This window comes from Hypanus sabinus, chromosome 10 (genome assembly GCF_030144855.1).
Source record: "Hypanus sabinus isolate sHypSab1 chromosome 10, sHypSab1.hap1, whole genome shotgun sequence".
NCBI classification, from domain to species: Eukaryota; Metazoa; Chordata; class Chondrichthyes; order Myliobatiformes; family Dasyatidae; genus Hypanus; species Hypanus sabinus.
In genome coordinates this window covers 29,698,008-29,715,161 of record NC_082715.1, presented here as the reverse complement: position 1 = coordinate 29,715,161, position 17,154 = coordinate 29,698,008, and the positions used below count along the sequence as shown (strand labels likewise).

General features: G+C 39.9%; 1 protein-coding gene across 1 annotated transcript in view; it reads left to right on the top strand.

The window, feature by feature from the left end:
- The window catches only part of tnfrsf21 (tumor necrosis factor receptor superfamily, member 21), a 53,249-nt gene extending 40,020 nt beyond the window's left edge, over nucleotides 1-13,229 (top strand). The window contains exons 5-6 of the mRNA XM_059981580.1: nucleotides 8,877-9,084; nucleotides 11,856-13,229. Coding sequence (XP_059837563.1) covers nucleotides 8,877-9,084; nucleotides 11,856-12,085 — 438 coding nt within the window. The 3' untranslated portion in view covers nucleotides 12,086-13,229. The remainder of the gene's footprint in view (nucleotides 1-8,876; nucleotides 9,085-11,855) is intronic.
- Nucleotides 13,230-17,154: the final 3,925 nt, after the last annotated feature.

The window sequence follows — 17,154 nt, the reverse complement described above, 5'->3', positions numbered from 1 at the left end:
ATCTTCAAATTTAGATTTACATTTCAAAAACTAACAAACTAACATAAAATACCTTTTAATTAAATACTGACCATGTAGCGGTGTGCTACACGCAGCGCTAAAATTACGACACGGAGTCGGTAACTGCAGTCGAAGGAAAAAACTTTATTCGAAAACTTCAGCCTCACTTTTAAGCCTCCCTCAACCTGCCCCCCATGGCGCAGAGGCTCCAAAGCTCTGTGCTCGCAAACCCCCGTAGACTATTTAATTGTGAGTCGGTTCAGATGTGCCAGGAAAAGGGTCGCCACAACCAATTATTTCCCAAAGCAACAGGGAGCCGCAGCACAGACGTAAAAGAGCCACATGTGGCTCCGGAGCCGCGGGTTGCCGACCCCCGCCTTAGACACTCCACAAACTCCCTATCCTGGGGTCCAGCACCTACCTGATTCTCCCAGTTCACCTGCATGTTGAAATCTCCCATAACGACTGCATTACCTTTAGCACATGCCAATGTTAACTCCCTAATCAACTTGTACCCAATATCCACGCTACTGTTTGGGGGCCTGTACTCAACACCCATTAGGGTCTTTTTACCCTTACTGTTCCTCAGCTCAATCCACACAGACTCTACTTCCCCTGTTCCCAAGTCACCTCTTGCTAAGGACTGAATCTCATTCCTCACCAACAGGGCCACCCCACCCCCTCTTCCCATATTTCTGTCTCTACGATAGCACGTATACCCTGGTATACTCAATTCCCAGGCCTGATCCCCTTGCAGCCATGTCTCCATTATCCCAACAATATCATAGTTCCCCATTTTCATCTGAGCTTCAAGCTCATCTGTCTTATTTCTGACACTACGCGCATTCAAGTATAGAATTCTTAGCCCATTCCTCCTCTCTTTGCTTAAAACACTGTCTACTGTACCTAACCCAGCTCCTTGAACTTCCATCGGGCTAATTGCACCTTGAATTTTGATGACCTTCTCAAGATCACCCAAACCTTCTACACATTTAACCTCATGCTCCTTCTGATCAACCCTCTGGATCTGGATCCCTGCCCCCTGCACATCTAGTTTAAACCCCCCCGAGCAGCACTGGCAAACATTCCTGCAAGAATGTTAGTACCCCTCCGGTTCAGATGCAGACCGTCCCTTCGAAACAGATCCCAATGTCCCTGGAACAAAGTCCAATTATCCAAAAACCTGAACCCTTCCTTCCTGCACCATGCTCTCAGCCTCGTATTGATGTGCATAATCATTCTATTCTTCGCCTCACTTGCACGTGGCACAGGTAGCAATCCCGAGATTGTCGCCCTGGAGGTCCTGCCTTTCAGCTTCACTCCTAACTCCCTGAACTCTCTAAGCAGGACCCCCTCACTCACCTTACCTACATCATTGGTCCCTACATGGACCACTACATCTGGGTTCATGCCCTCACTCTCAAGAATAGCCTGCACCCGATCTGAGATGTCCCGGACCCTGGCACCAGGGAGGCAACATACCATCCGAGACTCCCGATCTGCCCCACAAAATCTCCTATCTGCTCCCCTGACTATAGAATCCCCTAAAACTATCGCTCTCTTCTCTTCCCTCCTCCCCTTTCTAGTTGCTGGAGGAGCTCAGCAAGCCAGGCAGCATCTGTGCAAAAGAGTATAATTGACATTTTGGGCTGTGGATCTTCATCAGGACTGGAGGAATGAAAATGAGGGGTATGAGTTAGGAGTGGAGGAAGAACCACAAGGTGACGGGTTGAACTGCGAGTGGGGGGAGGGTGTCGAATAGAGCTGGGAAGTTGATGGGTTGAAAGAGTTACAGGGCTGGAGGAGGGGAAGTCTGAGGAGAGAACAGAAGGCAATGGAACAAAGAGAAAAGGGGAGGAGCACCACTGGGAGGTGATGGGCAGTTAAGGAGATGAGGTGAGGGTGAAAGGGGACTGGGATATGGTGGGGGGGAGGCGTTACTTGAAGTTCGAGAAATCGATGTTCATGCCATCAGGTTGGAGGCCACCCAGACAAAATATAAGATGTTGCTTCTCCTTCAATCCTGTATCTCTTTCACCAATCAATTTTCCAGCCCTGTACTTCACCCTTCACCTTCTAACTCTGACTCCTCATCTTTTTTCTTCAGTTCTGATGAAGGTTCTCAGATTAAAATGTTAACTGTACTCTTTTCCTTCTGTAGAAGCTGCTTGGCCTGCTGAGTTCCTCTAGCATTTCATGTGTCATGCTTAGACTTCACACTTGTAATATTTTCTGTGCCGAGTATATTGACTGACAGAAATACACTTGCCCTGGTGTTTTTAAAAATCTGAAACTGAGCACCTTCGGGGATGGGTTTAATTGGTATTTACTGTGCAAATAGCATAACTTGCATTTCATATGTTATGGTGGTGAGACAGAGATCCCATTTCTTGATGTTAAGTGGTGCTACTTAAGCAAAAATATCATGGAGTTTTTCACTAAACATGGATGTCTTTGTCACAAGCTGCAGTTTATGTATTTATAAATGATCAGTGCCATTAACCCTGATGTTTTTGTTGCATTCAAAGTTGTACGTTATCAAATGCAACCCGTGGGTTAAGATGGGACTGTTTACACTGTATGCATTTAGAGCTGAAATATGGAAATACTTGCTGGTACAAGTCATATTTTTTATTTGTTAGCCAGTGGAAACAAGGGCTTTTAGATCAAAAATTAAAGACGATAACTGAAGGAAAACCTATTCACTGAAGTTGAGTGGTGTAGTATGATCATGTTAAGGTAATATGACTTTTTAGTGGAGCCATCTTGCTTGAGCTTTTGCAAAGTGGTATTGTATGTAAGGACTTTTAGCCTTAAGTTTTAAAATTGAAGATGACATTTCCAAAGCTTCAAATCAATTATCCAGTTTAAATGCTGACTAGTGGCTGCATAAAAGCATTGCTTTCAATTTCCTGCTGATGTCTGAACCGTATAGTTTAATTTGTACTGAGAACTAAGAAGCCATTTCTTAGCTAATGTGTGTCTGGCCTCTTATTTGCCTGTATATGTGTATATGGTATGTGTAAATGTATAGAAAAGTTAACTTTTAAGGCCATTTCTTCTTCTCGCTTTGTGTCTGGAATAATTAAGGCCCCTCCCTGCTCTCAGGTAACACCAGGTAGACAACACACATCAGTAGGAACAAAGCCAGCAGTCAGATTGTAAGCTAAGCTAAAATAAGCCTATTGTTTAATCTCCATACTGGATGCTAGAATATGTTGTTAATTAGGAATGGAACATGGCATCCTGCTGAGATCTTTCAGTGTTTCTTGTGAGTTATATTTCATTTATTGTTGTAGACATACTTGTGGGGGGAAATGCCGTGAAAATTAGCTTTTTACAGCACAGTACATGTTATCAATTTTAATCTAAATAATACAAATAATTGTTTTATTAGTAGTGTTTATGGCATATCTGCTAATGAGAAACTAAAGGTGTCTTAAAATACTACCTTTGTCTTATTTTTCTCATGACTTGACATGGTCCCTGACCTTCATTTCAGGTAGGTGAGTTGGAATGGTTGCTTTAGCGGTGATTATAGGCATGGACCATTTAACACCTGCAATGTCTTCAGCCATACTTCCTCACTCAGCCTCGTGTGATATTAGTCTCTGGCTGCTGAGCATTCTGTTGGCAACTTGATGGGCATATGTTGGCACTGCAAATAAAATAATCTCAAAGGAAATGCCATCAGGAGCAGGGTGAACTGCTCAACCAGTCATTGGGTTCATGATCATCTACATAAGCTCCTCTATTTTCGTGAACTTTCACTAGATCCCTTGATTTCCCTAAAATCCAGAATCAGTCTATCTCTGTATTGAATTATTTAACCGGGTTTGTAGGGGCTTCAGAGATGGAATTCTCAGGATTTGACGCACGCCGAGAGGACATATTTTTCTCATTTGTCTTTCATAGAATCCAGACCTGAAGTGATAATTTTGTGAGAGAATAAGTGTACAGTATCACCACGTTGAATACTATCACTGTCAATTAGGTGAATCCTTTTGTAGAGCATACTGTCATAGTGGTTCTAAGTTACTATTATGGGTTCCTATTTGCTTCAGGATAATGGAAAGTTCACTTCACATGAGCCAAGTTTATAGATTTGTTCAATGCCAGGTTGACTTTGATACTCGTATTTTCTTTAATCTGAATTGAGAAGCTGGTCGAGGGGGGTGGGGGGGGGGAGAGATTGGATAATCTATACTTGTCCGCTGAAATTTGGCATGAGAGACTTGGCTGGAGCTCAAATGCTTCAGGTTCTTGTTGGATCCTGGTGCTTGGGATCCAAAGGTTCTTTGTAAATTGAGAATGAGGCAGAAAACTTGTTGCTTATGATAGTTTGAAATGTTAGAAGAACAAAAGATGAGGAGAGAAGCATGGTGAGAGGTGAAGAAAAGAGCAAAGGAAAAGTGCCGAAGGGAACGAGAAGAACAAAGGTGGTCTGGTCTGAAATTCCAACCAGTAAATTAAGAAACTAAATCGCCAGATTCAAGGAATTTGACCGCCAAACAAGGAAGTTCCCAGAAAAATTAAGAGGCAACTGTAACCTCTACAAAACTCATTGAATAATTACATGTATACAGGTGATTATATAAAATGCACCCAGCATAGGAATAGTAAATTACAGTAAGTATATATTTTAGTCACAAACTAATAGTCATTTTTTTAAAAAGTGGTGCAGTTTTTCTCCCAGAAGGCAGCCTTTGAAACTTGCCCTATTGTTGTTTGGAACAGAATCTTTAAATATTTAAGGTTGATGAGATGCAAGCAGGGTAGATTAGACTCTGCCAATTGAGGTTGAAATCAGATCAACCATGATCTTATTAGAAAGCAGAACAAGTTTGTGACACTAGTTGACCCTCTATTTTTCCTGATTTGTGTATGTTCGACTGATTAACTTAATACAGCCAGTGCTGATTGTCCCTTGGTGAGACTTGTCACCTTCTGGTGAGTGCTGTGATAACATCCGAATCAATCGAAATCAGGTTTATTATCACTGACGTGTGTCAAAATTTGTTAACATCTGATAGTTACTTCCTTTTCATCTAAATATCTAAGGAAATTGAAATTCTATTGGAATATTTTGTTCATGAAATGAAATATTGTACCAACTTGTAAGGAATACCCACTAATGTTGCCTGATGTAGCTTTTGTAAAGGGATCAACTGGGCATTGAGTTTAGATCTAGAATCAGGGTTTTTTTTGAACAGCAGTTTGCTGACTAGATGATTCCTTGTAATTTGTTGCTTACAATTTGGGGATATCCTTAAAGGATGGAAAAAGTATTTTAAAGTCCATTGGACTATTGGTTGTGGAGTTGTGCCACATTGAAAATAAACTGGGTCACATTTGTTTTGATGCAGCTTTTACCATGAGCTGATTTCTTCATCTAATTAATACTATGGTATTGCCGCTCACTGTAAAGCTAATGAATTAATCCAATCTCAAAAATGCGTTGCCCTTGTCTGTTGATATTTTAATCAGCTTTTTTTATTTGACTACTTGGCTTAAACATTTTGGTTATTTAATTTGTTAGACAATTTGCTAGCTGGCACGGTTATAAAGTTTTTGAAAATATCGGTAAATCATTCAGTTTCCTTCAGTGCCTCCTACACTTGCCTTCAGTGCTTTAAGTTTGCAAGTTGAAATTCACTCACTTCACTAAAGCTTGGCTGGACAAATGATGTCAATCTGCTGTGGAGTGGAATTATTTGAGCTTAGTTCCAAGGGTGCTGACATCTGCAACAGACGGAGGCCAGTGGTCCCGAGTTTGAATCCGGCTGCCTCTTTACTTTACATCCATGCTGGGTTGAGCATCAAGTTAGCAAAGACAAATACTAAAGAAATGGCAAGATTGCTGCCCAATGTGCCACAAGGCATGGACAGGAATAATCAATAATACAAACATCAGTATATGATCTCTCAAATACATTGTGCATAGACAAAATCAAGCATTAATTGTGTTTTGAAATAATGTAACATTGCTCAGTTAATTTTTTTGAGACAACTATAATTAGTTATGCAATAGTGTTGCAATAAACATGTTCTGTTATCTGCCATACACAATTGTCACTCTGCACAGAGCTAATTAAGATTTGCAATGAATAACCAGTCGTAATTATCGAACTTTATGACAGTTAAGTGGCATTTGATATGTTACACTTCCAAAGTACTTCAGACGTGAGTGGCTGAAATGTAAATTGGCCTGGTATCATTTGGAGCCCTGCTAAATATTTTCCGTTGAAATTCTTATTGCCTCCTCCCTCACCCTTCCCTTCTTTCCCTGATTTGATTATACAAAGTAATTCAAAATTACTCTTGAAACAAAGTAAGTCCAAACCAACCATTTATTTATGACTCTAGCTATCACAGCTGTCAGCTGTCACATTGAGAGCTCACCTGGGACTTAAAGAATACGTGTACACACACAGACACACCCACACCATCTATAGAAGGTTTTGAGTATATTTGTTGACATGCCAAACCTCTTCAATCTCTGAATAAAAATATAGCCACTGTCTTGCCTCCTTTATGACTCCATCAATATGTTGGGACCAGGTTAGGTCCTCAGAGATCTTGACACTCAGGAACTTGAAACTACCCACTCTCTCCGCTTATGATCCCTCTGAGGGTTGCTGTGCCAATTGACATTTTATCATCTACAATGTCTTTTGTACACTAAGTAAATGGCCCCCATCTTTTTGTTTTGAATGAAACCCTAACTTCAGTAAAAAAGCATTCTTTTTCTGACAAAGATGTGTTTACACTTGAGAAGGTGCAGAAAGAATTAGGATACTGTTGGGAAGTTTCAGTTATGAGGAGAGTTGGTGTGCTGTGGTGTAGAGGAGACTGGGTGGTAGGGGTTCTGATAGATGTAGGCAAGATTATATATCCAGGGTAAATTGTAGGGCACTTTCCCCCATAGACTGTCTAATTCCATAGGGATGAGATCTGAGGAAGAATTTTTTTTCACCCAAAGGGTAGTTGGAATTTGGAACAGTGTCTGAAGGCTTAAGAATCTAGATAAGGGTATGCATAACTTTAGCTTTGAAGACTATGATCAAGTGCTGGCAAATAGGCTTGGTATAGATGGTTTCTTGACTGGCAGGTAGAATGACTGACTCTAATTTTTATATATCAGATGTTATTAAAGAAATATGGCTCTCCAAAGGATTGCTGTTTGTTTCAGTTTACCCCTGGTTTTTCGAATTGTCCCTATCATGAAAACTTTTAGGGTGGGTGTTGTGATGGAAATAACTGGTTCTTTGAGTCTCAACAGTAGAGGCCTGGACACAGTTTTTTTAATAATAAGGAATTTATTTACAAGGGGAAATCGGGTCAACACAAGCAACTACAATACACAGGAAGCGGTGTGGTGACAGGGTGCGGTTACACAAACAAAGAACAAGGGAAAAGCACTACAACAGTTATCCCCCTTGACCTTGGATAGCTGCGGCTCCCTTACCAGAACAAACGATAGACTTTCCCAAACATAAATCAATGCACATACCTTCAATGAGGTAAGAGAGACCGAGCCAGGGACAAGTCTCACCTTTTATAGCTTGGGGCTGGGCGAGAGAATCCAATTAAGGTGACCAATAATTTAGGTGTGCATTGATTAGTTGGGAAGGACCAAATGTTGATTGGCATGTGGTGTGTCCTCTGACCAGCCAGGTGGCAGTGTGTCTGTCACGTGGCTGGTATCTCTGGATACAGTGGGTCTATAGATATTATCTCGTTCTAGAAACCAAATGGTTAACTAATTACTCAATGAAAGATGATCTCTAGTTTCTGGAGTGTGCCACTCCCTCAGTGAAAAACACTGATTTAAGGTTTTAATTGTTTTCACAGATAGATTTAGTTAACCTTATAACATATTACAGTTAACATATAGTTGTCTGAATTGCTTTTACACCGGGGGCTCCCAACCTTTTTTATGCCATGAACCCTTGCCAGCCATATTCGGGGAGAAGGGTGTTGTATCATTTGGATATCTGACAGTTTATCATCACACTGGGGGACATTCTCAAGCAATCAATCTGATTTTTCAAATTTTTGTGCTTCAGTGGACAAATTATTTTCAAATGAGTTTTCTGTTTGGAAAAACAAATATCAGTTTCCTTTTGAATGCCGTGATATTTAAGTGAAAGGATGATATGCAAATGTAGTTCATCCTGTGTGATGTTTAAAAATGAATTTAAATTGTTATATATGAGCCATGAATGAAAGGAATGAGAATTGGATGTTGTCTCTGTATAGGAAACATATTTAAAATTGTTGTAACTGGTTCACCATCAGTATATGAATTGTAAAATACACACAATTGACAATATAGATTTTTATCACTGTATTTTAATAAGCTATAATAGCTTGTAATAAATTTGCAAGACAAAACTTCAATGTTTCATTTGTCACAATCAATGATGAGGTTTTGTAGAATATCTGAAAGTCATTATGTTTGTTATTACTCCAGCGATAGAATATAGCAAAATTTTCATCTCTTGATACAGTCAACTGCTTTTGGTCCTATAATTGAAGGCAGGTTTTTTTATCTGGTTCATGGGGAGTTTGGAGATGCCCCTTGTTTCCAGAGCAAAATTAGCAGAACATAGTGTCATGTCATAAAGAGAAGGAAATCCCTTCAAAATACAGGTTTTGAAAAACAAGTTTTTAAAAATTTAATTGCCTTTGTGAACTTGCATAAAGTTTTCTGTCTGTAGAGCTGTTGTTCAGCATATTGTGTAGCTGCTGAGAATGTGCAGTATTTATTATCTGTAGATTTGCGGTCTATATCTGGTCAGCTGTTCTTGTTTTGACCAATTTAATTCAGTAAACAATTTTACTATTGTCTTCCCCCCCCCCCCCCCCCCCAGCTGGATGTTGAGAAGCTTGTTTTGACTCCCAGCTGTAAAAATGGTCTGACTCCAAATCCAGCTGTTCCCAACACGAATGTTGAACCATCTCCAGCTGATAAGACAAAAGTCTTTTTTGTTGATGAATCAGAACCTCTCCTTCGCTGTGACTCAACTTCAAGTACTTCATCTTCAGTTCTTAGTAGAACTGGTTCCTTCATTTCCAAAGGTAAACAATGAATTTCATTTTTAATTGTTTTGAAAGTTGTTAGTCACGAGTTGTATGACTTGCATTTGGTTTTAAGAGTACTGAGATGGTTTTTTTAAACTTCTGCCTACTTAGCCATAGAACAATGAAGTACAGAAAAAACCCTTCAGCCCATCTAGTCTGTGCCCAGTTATTATTCTGCCCAGTCCCATTGACCAGCACGTCCATAGCCTTCCATACCCCTCCCATCCACGTGCCTATCCAAATTTCTCTTAAATGTTGAAATAGAACCTACATCCACCACTTCTGCTTGCTCTCCACACTCTCACCATCCTCAGTGAAGTTCTCTCCTCACATTGCCTGTAAACATTGCACTCTTCACCCTTAACCTATGACCTCTTGTAGTCTCACTCAATCTGTGTTTACATTTCCCCAATCTTTACCCCTCATAATTTTGTATACCGCTATCAGATCTCCTCTCATCCTACGCTCCAGGAAATAAAATAATTTTGTATTGTAATCTTATCTTCAAATAGGTCTGGAATTACTAATTTATTTTTTATTGACTTGCAGTTAAAGTTGCAGGTGAATAATACTTTATTGATCCCAACCGAAATTAGTGTCACAGTAACATTACAAGTGCACAGATAGAAATATTAAGAGAAGGAGAAATAAAAATAAGTTGTGCCAAACAGTCCAACGGGGACAGTCATCACTTCCCTGGCAAAAGGATGACTCATTACAGAGCCTAATGGCTGAGAGTAAGAATGACCCCATATAACGCTCTTTGGAGCAGCGCAGTCACCTTAGTCTATTACTAACAGAGCTCCTCTGTTCAGCCAAGCTGGCATGCAGAGGGTGAGAAGCATTATCAAGAACTGCTAGGATTTTTATGAGAGTTCTTTGTTCTACCACAGCCTCCAGTGTATCCAGTTTGACTCCTATATCAGAACCAGCCTTTCTTAACAGTTTAGAACAAAGAACATAGAGAACCTACAGCACAATACAGGCCCTTCGGCCCACAAAGTTGCGCCAAACTTGTCCCTAACTTAGAAATTACTAGGCTTACCTATAGTCCTCTATTTTACTAAGTTCCATGTACCTATCTAAAAGCCTCTTAAAAGATCCTGTTGTAACCACCTCCACCACCATTGCTGGCAGCCATTCCACACACTCACAACTCACTGAGTTTAAAAAAAAAACTTACCCCTGACATCTCCTCTGTACCTACTCCCCAGCACTTTAAACATGTGTCTTCTTGTGGCAACCATTCCAGCCCTGGGGAAAAAGCCTCCGACTATCCACACGATCAATGCCTTTCAACATCTTATGCACCTCTAACAGATCACCTCTCATCCTCCGTCGCTCCAAAGAGAAATGGCCCAGTTCACTCAGCCTATTCTCATTAGTTTATTGAGCTAGTTGGCATCACCTGTGATGCCATTGCCCCAGCACACCACATAGAATATTGTACTGGTAACAACAGACTGGCAGAACATTGTGTATGAGAGGCCTGCATACTCCAAAGCACTTCATTCCCCTTAGGAAGTAGGGGCAACTCTGGCCCTCATATACAGCCTCTGTGGTGTTCCACTCATTTCTGTCATCCCAAGTACACTGCCAGGTACTTGTAGGTCCCCATCACACATGCCTTAAAATGAAGCTGTCACCAAAGTTCAAAGTAAATTTGTTATCAAAGTTCATATGTTACCATATACAAATCTGAGATTATCTTCTTGGGGGCATGCTCAATAAATCCAGTGACCATAATATCATCAATGAAAGACTGCACCACTGGGTTGGATACCCAGCATACAAAAGAAAAACTACAAATATGAAAAGAAAGAAATAATACTAATAAAAATAAGTGAGAAATGAGATGACTGATTTCTATCCCATTTTCTATCAACACTTACCTATGTGTCAGCTATTTCCAAAATTACTGAATGTTAAGAATATTTCTGCTGCAGTTTAACATATTTGTGGGGATACAGTCTGGCTAGGTATCAAGGTGACTAGTTTATACTGCTTACTTTGGGAATTTGCTGTAATTTTTGTTTTTAAGCAACAGAATTTATGCATGAGTGCCAAGTTCTGAATGTACCATTAAATTAGCCAAGGAATAGAGTGAAGCAACTTATTAATTGAACCTTAGCTGATGTTTGAAAAGAAACTGACTTTAGATGAGCCCCATAAGTTAAAGAACTGAGACCAAGTTATTTCGAAAGCTTGAATCTATCCTGTTTAAATGGTGAGAGAAGATTCACATTTCCATGGGATTGTAGTGAAAAGTTGTCATTCTGAGATCTTTTTTCATCTTTTTCTCTTTGTCCATAGATACGAGCAGAATATTTCCAACCCTTAGTTTTCAATTCAGATTTGCAGCATGTTTTGTTTGGGGACCTTGTTTTGTTTTGGGGACTTCAATTTGCTATGTATCCTATGTTAGGCAGGAAACTAAACAGCCGAGATAGGCTCATCCTCACGGCTCTGGAGCGGTAATAGCTGGAAAGCCAAGCCAGTGGAGATTTAAGGATAGCCAAAAATGACATGCCTGCAATCTTTCCCATTCTCAAATAACTTCTTGTTGCTGTGAAATTAGAAAAGGGGAATTCCATGGGCTTAAATTCACACTGGAGTTGATACATTTAGGACAATGGAACTCAAGTCAGGTGGAAGTGAGAAAGAAAAAAAAACAACAGAAATGCCCAATATATACCATGTCTATTTGGGAAATATTTGGATGGAACTATTAAATAGAATTAATATTTCTTTTTCCTTCGCAATTGCAGAGAAGAAAGATACCATTTTACGGCAGGTACGCTTAGATCCTTGTGACTTGCAGCCTATCTTTGACGACATGCTTCACATTCTTAACCAAGAGGAGCTTGGAATCATAGAAGAAATATGCCATGCCGAGGACAAACTGGACAAGCTCTTCGAGATTGTGGGAGGCAAGAGTCAGGATGCCAGCCAGAAACTCCTGGACTCTGTTTATAGTCATCTACCTGATCTCCTCTAATCTCATGTGGCATTGTACATGATTAGTCCTACTTGGTGGTAACGGCCATTCAGTGCCGGTAGTTGAAAACAAAGCTTGCACTTGCTCAAGCTGTTAGGGGCGACGAGCTCCTCAAAGTGACGTTCTTGGGTCAATCACATTGATCTCTGGAATGTGAAGTTTGCTTCCACTGAAGCATGGCATCCACCTGGCATGCAGAAGCCAGAAATTTTGTCAGCCTTTCTTTGCATTTTTTATTTTCATTAACTGAAATGCATTCCTAGGCAAATTGTGTGCAATTTTTAATATTCCATTTTGCTATATTTAACTTACATGGGATATTATTATGTACCTGTGCACTAACTTTAAGCAACTCAAGTAAGAGTGGAATAGTGATGTCTTCTATGGAACTTGCTTTGATTTTTATTTTCTAAATGTGCTAAACTTTGGATGCTAAATGTTCTGCTTTTAATGCTAAGGTCATGTTTCATTTTATTTTCTCAGCTTCATTAGTTAGTTTTGGTTTTTGCTGTTGAAATGGCTGCAGAAATGGCTCTGATTCATAAAATCATACACTTGGGGCTTTAACAAATAACATACTACTTGAACCAAGCTGTTGTACTTGTGTCCTTTTACACTTGTTTTCAGCAGATTTCTTAAACGGTAATGAAATGAACTGCTTACTAGGATGCCATGGTGATTCTGGGTTATTGTATTAAATTGTTATAGCTGGTAGAATGCTGTTTGTGGGAGAAACTGCTTTCCAAAAGAGAATCTTGAAATGCTTCACCAGTTGGGATGATATAGCTGGTTATATATCGAGCAGGACTGGTGCTACACTGCAGAGGTTTTCACAACTTTAGTGGTACTACTACTATCACAAAACTAGCTACAAATGGATAAAAGAAAACACAACCTATTTTTAGCACAATGGTCTTCAAAGATGGAGAAGGATATGCTTGTTTTGGTATTTTTTTTTAATCTACTTAGAACATGTCTTACTGGTTCAGGGTGATACTAATTTATTCAGGGTACAAATAATTGTGTGTTTATTACTATTATCCGGTTGAAATCATGAGGCATTTAACTTTACTGATTATATCACTGATGTAAGCTATTAACATGGTACATCCTAATAAAAGTTCAAACTGCTTTTTTTCCACAATGAAGTGTGTTTGTGTGACATTTTTCTGAAGCTCAAAGACCAACTTTGGCTTTCATGCACATTGTCATTTGAGATGACAACAGAACATTCTGTATGAACCCAAAAGGACCTTTTCATCATGAAAGGAAATCTGTCTACTTGTTCTTCATTTTTACCACCTCTTTCTCGATGGGAACTTGTGGCTCAAATAATAAATTTGTTTTGCATTTTTAAATTGTGGTAGGAAAACAGTCGACATGCTTTCTATCTGGCCAATGTTGTAACACATTATTTGAGTTAGTCATATTTCCTGTCGTCTTTCACCAATCTGGCCATTCTCCCCGATCTCTAACTAGGCATTTTTGCCCACAGAACTGCTGCTTGCTGGATTTTTTTTCCTGTTCATCACACCATTCCCTGTAAATTCTAGAGTCTGTTATGCGTGAAAATCCCAGGAGATCAGTAGTTTCTATGATGCTTAAACCACTGCATTGGGCACCAACAATCATACCATGGTCAAAGTCACTTGGATTACATTTCTTCCCCATTCTGCTGTTTGGCTGAACAACTGAACCTCTTGACCATGTCTGCATGCTCTTTTTGTGTTGATTTGTTGCCATATGATGGGCTGATTTAATATTTGCTATGGATGCTCGTATAGTGGCATGTCCAGTTCCAAACAGTGCTGATCTAAATGATGGTTACTCTTTTATTAGTCTAGTTGGTCCAATCATATCAACAATACACCTGCAAAATCAGTGCTGAGTCTGGCTTTTCTGTGATAACCCTGAAAATTAAAACTATATCTATTACTTAAGGTCTAAATTCACAGAAGTACAGCCAGGTATATGCATTTCACCCCATTGTTTTGTGCTGTACTAACTAAATTTGTAATTATATGTGCATTAAATTACTAGTTTAATTAGTTCAATGTCCCTATCTCTCCATTCTTAGTACATTAAGTGCCTTTTAAATGGCTTTTGTACCTGCCTCCACTCCCAAACCTGCTAGCACATTTCAGGCATTTTCAACTTTGTTTTTTTTTGAAAAGGAAAAGCTACTTCTCCACAGGTCTTCTGTACTTTCCCCTCTCACCTTCAATGTGTACCCTCAAGTATTGGACATTTTGATCCTAAGAAAAAGATTCCTACCATTGCCTGTAAGGAGTTTATGTAATCTCCTGTGACTTTGTGGGTTTCCTCCGGGTGCTCTGGTTTCCTCCCATGTTTCAACTGTGTACAGATGGGTCAGTTGGTCACATGATCATAATTGGTCAGCATGGGCTTGTTGACCCAGAAGGGCCTATTATCCAATGCCTCAGGACATTATAAATTTCTCAGGTTTCCCTCAGCTCTGTTGTTGCAATGGGAGTGGGTGAAGGGGGGAAAACAAGTTTATCCAACCTTTCTCAAAGCACCTCTAACCTACCCTACTCTATCCTGCCCTTTAGGGACTGCAATGTTTTAATAAGACTATATTTGATTGAAACTGAAGAATACCGCTCTCACCTTTTCAACAGTTCATGATAACAAGACTGTTTATCCTGGGATTAAACTGACTAAAATTGTTTCAACTTCTCCAGGTGTGACTTTAGTGAGAAAATTATACAATTGTAAAATTATTACTTTCTAAACTCCACCCCTTTTGCAATAATGTCCTGAGTCAATTATCTTTCTAACGTTAACTACATTAGCAAACAAATATTTTGTGATTTATGTACAAGAAAACCCATCACCCTGTCTACACTCACTTGCAATCTTTCCATGTGTTAATGGTCTGTTGCTTTTTCCTTGATTTCTGCTATGTATGTGTATGATGTCGAACTACATTAAACTTCATTAGCAATTTTTAGCCCATACATTCAAACCAAGAGGCTAAATATCCTCCAGACAGCTGCTGCTTCCATTTGTTTTCAAGTCTTCAAACTTGGATACCTTACCCTAGGTGCCCCTCTCTTTGAAGTAATTAACAAAGATAGTAAATAATTGAGGCCAAAAGTGATCCTTGTAGCACTCCATAAATTACATTCTTCCAGTCTGAAAAGAGAACTGTTTATTCTGATTGTTTTGATATGATAACAATGTTCATCAATGTTATCACACTTCCCCTGCCAATACGTACAATAAACCAGCCTTTTATCTGACATCTTATCAAATTAGATATGGGATCACTTTAGAATGGTTCAAGTTTTACGTAGAAGATAACATAATGTGTATAACTTAAACCTCTTGCATGTCTTCATTATGCCAAATTTAGAGTGCACTCTTCCATCTTCTGCCATGAGGTGGTATTGAAGAAACAGCAAAAAGATGAACAGGTCTTTGGTGGTACCCCATAAACAATAAAACATTAAAAAAACATTTTGTTTTTCTTGTCGCTGCCCTCAGAAGGGCTGATGGGTCCCAATGCTCTCGGAGATGTTATTGAAATTCTGAGATTGATGGATTGGACTGCAGTTGAAACTAGCTCTAGTTCATATTGGCCCCTTTCAGTTATTTTGTTTTGTACCTTGCCCATCCTTTCTTGTTGCTGATTGGTGGTTTGGGATCTGATGTTCTTGCTGTTCTTCCATGTGCGTAATCTGTTACTTTTTGTTTGGAGGCTGAGTGGCGGTTGGGGGTTTGTGAGTTTTTGTTTCTTTTAATGTGGAAGAAGGGATTGATGTCCTTCTTTCAACTACTTTGATTTTCTGTTATTGTAGTCTGTTCCTGCCCAATGGAACTTCTTGCCACCCCACTCCCCCAGTTTATACCTGCATTGAATACGGCGCCTTCCACTACCTAAAAAGTTTCTGGATTTTCTCCATTTGCTTTCTGGAGAAGGCAAATCTCAGTTGTTTTCTGCATACATTATTTGATAATAAAATGAACCTTTGAAATAAGAGATTGGACTACTCCCTGGAAAATACCATTAAGGAACATAGTAATATCGCTGTGTGATTAACTGCTATTGAATTTATCATCCCAGAGCCCTCCAATAGCATGCTGACTACTTTTACCTTCCTGAAACCTCTGAACATGCCTGTCCATTGATCTGTTATTGCAGTCTGTTCCTGCCCAATGGAACTTCTTGCCGCCCCACTCCCCTAAGTTTATACCTGCATTGAATTTGGCACCTTCCACTACCTAAAAAGCTTTAAGTTGAGCGATGTTTATTGTTATGTGCAGGTACTGTGGAAAATTTGTTTGAAGCAGCATCACAGGCATATCGATCAGATCAGATCAAATCAAGTTTAATTATCATTCAAACCATACATGAATACAGTTGAAACATCAAACACAAAATGCTGCTGAAACACAGCAGGCCAGGCAGCATCTATAAGGAGAAGCACTATTGGCGTTTTGGGCCGAGACCCTTTGTCAGGACACAGAATACTGTTGTTTGGGGCCAAGCTGCATAGCAACATTAAAAATAGCACGAGCGAGGAAAAAGAACAAGCATCGTTACACAAGAAGACACTTATATAGTTCAAGTCCCATAGTGACATGCAAATTGATGGTACAGCTCCTGGCAATCTAACCTGTCGTTTCACTGGGTGAACACTGGAGGGCAGCACTGACAGGCGAGGCCAACTTCCAAGCAAGCAGCGACACCTCACCACCTCCGTGGACTGCAGCAGCAGGCAGGCCCACCTGAGGCCTCATCCTTGCTACAACTGAGGCCATGCTGCTGTTGCAAAGCCTGTCTTTACACCAAGCAAGGGAAACAGCGGCATCTCACATTATCAATGTCCAACAGGGTCTTGCAATTGCAAGAGAAACGTCATTCATGGTTACACTGCACACTGCTTTCATGCGCCTACTCTGATGTCTTTGAGTACCAGGTAGCAACACAGTCTGCACCCAGGTCAGCTCCTCCACACCCAATCTAGCCCATCCGCCAGCTTCTCCTTCTCTGACCCAAACACTGGCTTCTCCTTCTCCGACTCATCCGCCGGTTCCGAACG